The 7039-nt window shown below is 47.6% G+C and overlaps 1 protein-coding gene across 1 annotated transcript; it reads right to left on the bottom strand.

Moving 5' to 3' along the window:
* Positions 1–287: 287 nt before the first annotated feature.
* On the bottom strand, positions 288–6387 carry LOC130375515 (C-reactive protein-like). The gene is made up of 4 exons (XM_056582483.1): positions 6353–6387; positions 5810–5874; positions 5356–5557; positions 288–2128 (listed from the first exon to the last, which is right to left on the bottom strand). Exons 2-4 carry the CDS (start codon positions 5862–5864, stop codon positions 1723–1725), a joined length of 663 nt encoding a protein of 220 aa, XP_056438458.1. The 5' UTR covers positions 5865–5874; positions 6353–6387; the 3' UTR covers positions 288–1722.
* Between the last annotated feature and the right edge of the window lie 652 nt (positions 6388–7039).

Below are 7039 nucleotides of genomic sequence, written 5' to 3'. Positions count from 1 at the left end.
CACAATTATTCTGTATTCTGTATTCATATTTGTATGCATTATTATAGCTTGCATTTTACTGACATGTTGGTGACATCTATCCAAGCTAAATTGATCTATTAAGGGGTAGGACTAGATACGTTTTTTTACTTCCTCCTACCCCCTTTCGAGCATGTAGAAAGTTTTTTTTTAAATTTTAGTTCTTTTGTGTGTTTTTCTTTTGTTGTCTCTTTTATTTTTTTATTTTCATCTATTAATAATCAATTGATAATCATTAATTGATTAATAATCATGTTTTTTTTTTTATTGCTTGCATGTTCGAAATAAAGACAATCAATCAATACTTTCAACCATACCATTTGATGGTACTTATATCTATAACCAGTTTGCCCATACTTGGACAGACATGGGTATCACTAGTCAGTTTGCTGTGTTTATGGGGAGGTCAGCCTGCTAGCTAGAGGACATCTGAAGCAGATTCCTACTGATCGCGGTGAGGCGCTCAGGTCACTGTAGCTAGTGAAGCTAGGATTGCTAGTGAAACTAGGATAGCTAGTGAAGCTAGGATAGCTAGTGAAACTAGGATAGCTAGTGGAGCTTGGACACTAAGCATAGACGGTGAAGCTAGGATAGCTATTGATGCTACGATAGCTAGGATAGCTAGTGAAGCTAGGATAGCTAGTGAAACTAGGATAGCTGGTGGAGCTAGGACAGTAAGCATAGACGGTGAAGCTAGGATAGCTATTGATGCTACGGTAGCTAGGAGAGCTTGTGAAGCTAGGATAGCTAGGATAACTTGTGAAGCTAGGATAGCTATTAATGCTACGATAGCTAGTGAAGCTAGTACACTTATTGAAGATAGGTTAGCTAATGTAGCTAGTATAGCTACTGAAGCTAGTGTAGCTGGTAAAGCTAGTATAGCTGGTGAAGCTGGTACACTCAAGCTGGTACCCCCCACCCCGTCAGTATCGCCTCGCCTCCAGAGGGTTAGACTATGCCTCCAGCGATCAGCCCCCGCAATTGTTATTGGTCGGTTTGTCGAACCTACAGCCAGTCTGTCGTCGCCCCGATCTATTTCTTACACCATCGGCCGAAGAGCGTTGAGACTAAACAAACACCCGTGACACAACGTTATGATGCAGGGTGAATGGGTGGGTTTATTAGTAATCAACCTCATAATCCAGGGTGGGTTTATTAGTAATCAACCTCATAATGCAGGGTGGGTTCAGTGCCGCCGCTCCCATAACGCGCACTACGCGCTGCGTGTAGGGCCTCAAGTCCTGAGGGGGCCCCCAATTTTTTTTTTTTTTTTGGACATTCCAATACTTGTGTGTACTGTATGTATGTTTTGGCTGTTCTGTGAACTGTGTTTACAAAGTAGATTTAACTTTTGCGTTTTAATAAAATGTTAAACTGGCAGAAACCAATTATTTTTTTCGGGGGGGGCCCATAAAGGAGTTATGCTTAGGGCCCCAAAATAGCTAGCAGCGGCACTGGGTGGGTTTATTAGTAATCAACCTCATAATGCAGGGTGGGTTTATTAGTAATCAACCTCATAATCCAGGGTGGGTTTATTAGTAATCAACCTCATAATGCAGGGTGGGTTTATTAGTAATTACTAATCAGCCTCATAATGCAGGGTGGGTTTATTAGTAATCAACCTCATAATGCAGGGTGGGTTTATTAGTAATCAACCTCATAATGCAGGGTTGGTTTGTTAGTGATGGGGGTTTGGGTTCGGTTCTAGGACTCCTGTAACTCCACAGCCTTCCCATGGAGTGTTAGTTTCACTGTTGCCCAGTCAATGACGTTGGCATAGGAGAAACATTTCCCAGTGGACAGCTGCTGTATTGCGTCTGGAGGCAGGACGCGGTCCCACATGTTAACCTCGAAGATCTCCCCCACAAAACTCTGGGTGGCATCGAAGTCCCCGAGGAAGCTGTCGGCGTCCTGGCCCAGGATCAACCGGCCCCCCGGCTGCACCGTGTAGCCCTTCTGGAAGATCTGGGACGCAGCGCTCCGGCCGTTGAGGTACATGGTGGTCTTGCCCGTCACCGACTCCCAGGCCACACACACGTGGTTCTCCAGGGGTCCCAGCTCAGGAACCTCAAAGTAAGCCCCCTGAGGCCCGTTCAGGACGAGCTTCAACCTTAAAGACCAACAAACACGCCGTGAACACGCATGTGGACGGGTATCGGCTCAGAGGATCATGTGTCATGTGTCTGAGTTCACTGCTCCTCAAAGGTAACGGAGAGAGTTCCAGTGGAAACCTTTTAACCTTCAGTCACGCGTACGCAACCCATCTGAGCTGTTAATAGAGGACGGCTTTTCCAATGCCGGCGTTTGAAAACGAGGCTGGTAGCATCAACAGGTACGTGCGGACCGATGAGGAGGCTAAAGTATTCCTCTCATCCATGAAAAAACCAAGACGACCCCTTTAGATGAAAAACAGCACCGGAATGGCCCAATCTACCAGGAATCACAAAATGAAATGCTCTCAATGTAGCCTCTTCTTCTTCGACTGTGTATTACTGCTTTGTAGCGTAGCCGATACAGCCACCTCCTAACCAAACTAGGCATTTCGTAGGAAGGCTACGAAAAGCCTAGTTTTGAGACTGATCGAGAGCTTAATCGCTCTCTATCAGTTGATGGAAAGGCTCCAGTTAGCACTATCTTTTTCCCAGATTCTAGCTTTAAAATTAGATTGAAACACGGCTAATGATGTCATCACTGAATTGATTGTGCTTGGTGACTTTAACAAAGGCAACCTCAGCCATGAACTACCCAAATTCAAAACTCAAGCAGAGCTCAAAACTCAAGCTCTGCAAACCTGTGGTGAGGACGTCAAAGCAGTGGACCAGTACAGCAGTGGAGAACCTGCAGGCGTGTTTAGACTGTACAGACTGGGATGGTTTCAGGACTGCCACCAATAGTCTGGATGAATACACAGAGGCTGTGACGTCATACATCAGCTTCTGTGAAGACTGCTGTATTCCATCACGCACCAGGGTGAGTTATAACAATGACAACCCCTGGTTCACAGCCAAACTCAGACAGCTTAGGTTGCAAAAGGAGGATGCGTTCAGGAGTGGGGATAGAGGCAGGTTTAAGAAGTCAAAGTACAGCTTCAGCAAGGCGTGAGAGCAGCCAAACAACAGTACTCTGAGGAACTCCAACACCAGCTCTCAGCTAACGACTCTGGTTCTGTCTGGAAGGGGCTCAGACAGATTACAAACTACAGACCTAAACCCCCCCACTCAGTCAACAACCTGCAACTTGCTAATGAACTGAATGAGTTCTACTGTCGCTTTGAAAGACCAAGGGACAGTCCTGACACCATCCCCCGCGACTCCCTCTCCCATCTCACCAACCTCACCACCCCCAGCTCAGTAGAAACCTGGGCCTCTACACCTCACACCTCTGGGTCTCTCCCCTCCTCTACCACAGTGACGACTCTCTGCCTGCATGAGAGGGACAACAAGCTCTTCAAAAGACAGAACCCTTGCAAAGCAGCCAGACCAGATTCTGTCTCTCCATCCACCCTGAAGCACTGCGCTGACCAGCTGTCTCCAGTGTTCACGGAGATCTTCAACACCTCACTGGAGACATGTCATGTGCCAGCCTGCTTCAAAGTCCCCACCATCATCCCCGTCCCCAAGAAGCCAAGGCCGACAGGACTGAATGACTACAGGCCCGTTGCACTGACCTCTGTGGTCATGAAGTCGTTTGAGCGCCTTGTACTGTCCCACCTCAAATCCTTCACCAACCCACTCCTGGACCCCCTGCAGTTCGCCTACAGAGCCAACAGGTCTGTAGACGATGCAGTAAACATGGCTCTGCACTACACCCTCCAGCATCTGGTCTCCCCAGGAACATGTGCCAGAATCCTGTTCTTGGACTTCAGCTCCGCCTTTAATCCTATCCTCCCAGCCCTGCTTCAGGACAGGCTCTCCCAGCTCCACGTGCCCGATTCCACCTGCAGGTGGATCACAGACTTCCTGTCTGACAGGAAGCAGCCTGTGAAGCTGGGGAAACATTTACCTGAATCCCAGACCATCAGCACCGGATCCCCCCAAGGCTGTGTTCTTTCCCCTCTGCTCTTCTCCCTGTACACAAACAGCTGCACCTCCAGTCACCAGTCTGCCAAGCACCTGAAGTTTGCGGATGATACCACGCTCATCGGGCTCATCTCTGGTGGGGATGAGTCCGCCTACAGGTGGGAGATTGACCATCTGGGGACCTGGTGCAGCCAGAACAACCTTGAGCTTAACCTTTTAAAAACAGTGGAGATTATTGTGGATTGCAGGAAGAACCCAGCCCCATCCACCCCCATCATCCTGTGTGGCTCCCCGGTCGACTCTGTGGAGTCCTGCCGCTTCCTGGGCACCATCATCACCCAGGACCTTAACTCGGAGCGGAACATCAGGTCCCTCACCAAAAAAGGCCAGCGGAGGACGTTCTTCCTGCGACAGCTGAAGAAGTTCAACTTGCCAAAGACTATGATGGTGCACTTCTAAACTGCAATCATTGAGTCTATCCTCACCTCATCCATCACTGTCTGGTACACTGCTGCTACGGACAAGAGCAGGCTGCAGCGTATCATACGCTCTGCTGAGAAGGTGATTGGCTGCAACCTTCCATCCCTCCAGGACCTGCACAGCTCCAGGGCTCTGAGGCGGGCAGGCAGGATTATGGCCGACCCCTCCCATCCTGGTCACAGTTTATTTGAAACTCTCCCCTTTGGCTGGAGGCTGCGGTCCATCAGGACCAAAACCTCCCGCCACTTGAACAGTTTCGTCCCCTCTTCAGTGCAGATCCTTAACAGGTCCCGGGACCGCCACCCCCACTGACTGGCACTGACTCTGGCACTCACACCATCACCAATTTGTCAATTCTTATAAGTAGCTTTTACTTAAGTCTTTATTCTATTTTATCCTATTTTTAACTTATCACTTATGTCCCTGCTTGTTTATAGATTGTGTTATATTGTTTATATGATAGCCAGTGTTTGTTCATTGTTTATTGTCTTAATGTATGCACTTTATTCACCAAGACAAATTCCTTGTAGGTGTAAAACCCTTCTAGGCAATAAAATCCTTTCTGATCCTGATTCTGTTTGAACGATAGAAGAGAGGCAGTCAGAATCCATGTTCTGAGGGGGTCATGAAGAATGTCTGTTTTGTAGTAATTAACCGTTTCATTCACTATCACAAATCTATGTTTTCCCTAAATAAGTTTCATTCAAATGATTCTACGTTACCTCTTGTGTTTGGAATTTTTAAATGAATTCCACACGAATAAAGGGCATTCATTTCGCAATGATTTCATGGGCGCCGTAACTTTTCAGGTAACATTTGTAACCCCTGCAGCTCATACCTGCCGTCGTTTAGTCGCCACAGGTGGAGTTCGTCGGCGTCCGGCGTGATGTAGGTGAAGAGGATGACGTCACGTCGCTCATTGAACAGCTCTGTGGCGAACCTCAGGCAGAGCGTGAAGGCGTTGAGGCTGAGCGGCTTGGCGGGCGTCAGCTCCGCAAAGCTGGTGGAGGTCTGTTCAGGAAACACCAGCGAGCGCCCCCCTGGAGAGGAGTGGAGAGACCCAGTCAGCAGGACTCAAACCTCATCACCGTGGATGTTACTCCGCCATTGATTCAACCACATGGATTAACTAGAAAACGCATTTCATGCAGAGAATGTGAGAAGCGCAAAGTGAGGTTGAAAAAAGGTTTTAGTAAAGCCACATAGTTTAAGACACAAAGAAATGTGGGATTAAATCAAGTGAAGGGATTTGGCTAAAGGGGAGACAGAAGGGAAAGTGGGAACGACATTACCTTTGACATCTGGGAGCAAGATGGTAGCAACGAACATCAAGAGTATCAGTTTCATGTTGACAGACCTACACACACACACACACACACACACACACACACACACACACACACACACACACACACAGACTGTCAGGAGGACGTATGTGATGGTGTCAAGGTAAGCGGGTGGCAGGCAGGCAGGTAGGACCCAATAGCAGACAGTTCAATAAATAATTTATTGACGCAAAAGGCAAGGAACACCGAGAACACGGGTGACGCGGGTAACACAGGGAACACCGGGAACACAGGTAACACACAGGACACAACTCACAAGGAACAAAGGAAAGACAAGGGCTTAAATACTAAATAGAGGGCACGCAACGAGTTATAGCTGGAACACATTAGGGGAGGGAGCAGTAATCACACAGGAGGGGAACTTGACAGGACATGGGAAGAAACAAGACAGAGATACCAAAGTAAAACAGGAAACACACCAAAACAAGACAAGGAAACAGACAGACCATGACAGATGGATTTTCATGTATGGCGTATTAAGGTACGTACCTGAGCTCCTTTGTTCTGTAGATGTTGATCCTAGCGACCAGACAGGCTTTTATACCCTGCGTGTGTGTGTGCGTTTGTGCGTGTGCGTGTGTGTGTGTGTGTGTGCGTGCGTGCGTGCGTGTGCATCACAAAGGGAAAGACAAATATTGAAGGTGAAAGAACTGAGCTGAAACAGATGTCATTTGGTGATTTTCCAAAAATGTTGGACTATCACCCTGTTCAAGTAAAAGTAACGTGGCAACAATATTTTGACTCCCACCAAGACATGCTTGAATGTCTTAGACTCTAAAACAGCCATCCACCTGTTGCCTTGATACTTTACATCTTTAAGAATGTTTTTGACTGCCTAGCAATAGACATACTCCAAAATAGTTAAAGGTCCCATGACATGAAAATCTCAATTTATGAGGTTTTCCAACATTAATATGAGTTCCCCTAGCCTGCCTATGGTCCCCCAGTGGCTAAAACTTGCGTTTGGTGTAAAACGAGCACTAGCTGTTCTGCTCGCCTTTGAAAAAACGGCGGCTCAAGCGCGCTGATTTGGAATGTCTGTATTCATGACGTCACCAAGAATCTGAGCTCCTCCCCTTACTCTGCCTGGCCCGCCCAGAGACGTTGGCCCGCCAATGAGACTCGACCGTGCGAGCGCCACGTTGATGTGAAAGTGGAAGAACCAGAGACGTCGCA

The sequence above is a fragment of the Gadus chalcogrammus genome, chromosome 22, assembly GCF_026213295.1.
Source record: "Gadus chalcogrammus isolate NIFS_2021 chromosome 22, NIFS_Gcha_1.0, whole genome shotgun sequence".
Taxonomy (NCBI): Eukaryota; Metazoa; Chordata; class Actinopteri; order Gadiformes; family Gadidae; genus Gadus; species Gadus chalcogrammus.
Note: the sequence above shows the minus strand (reverse complement) of the source record. Positions and strands in the feature narration are given on the sequence as shown.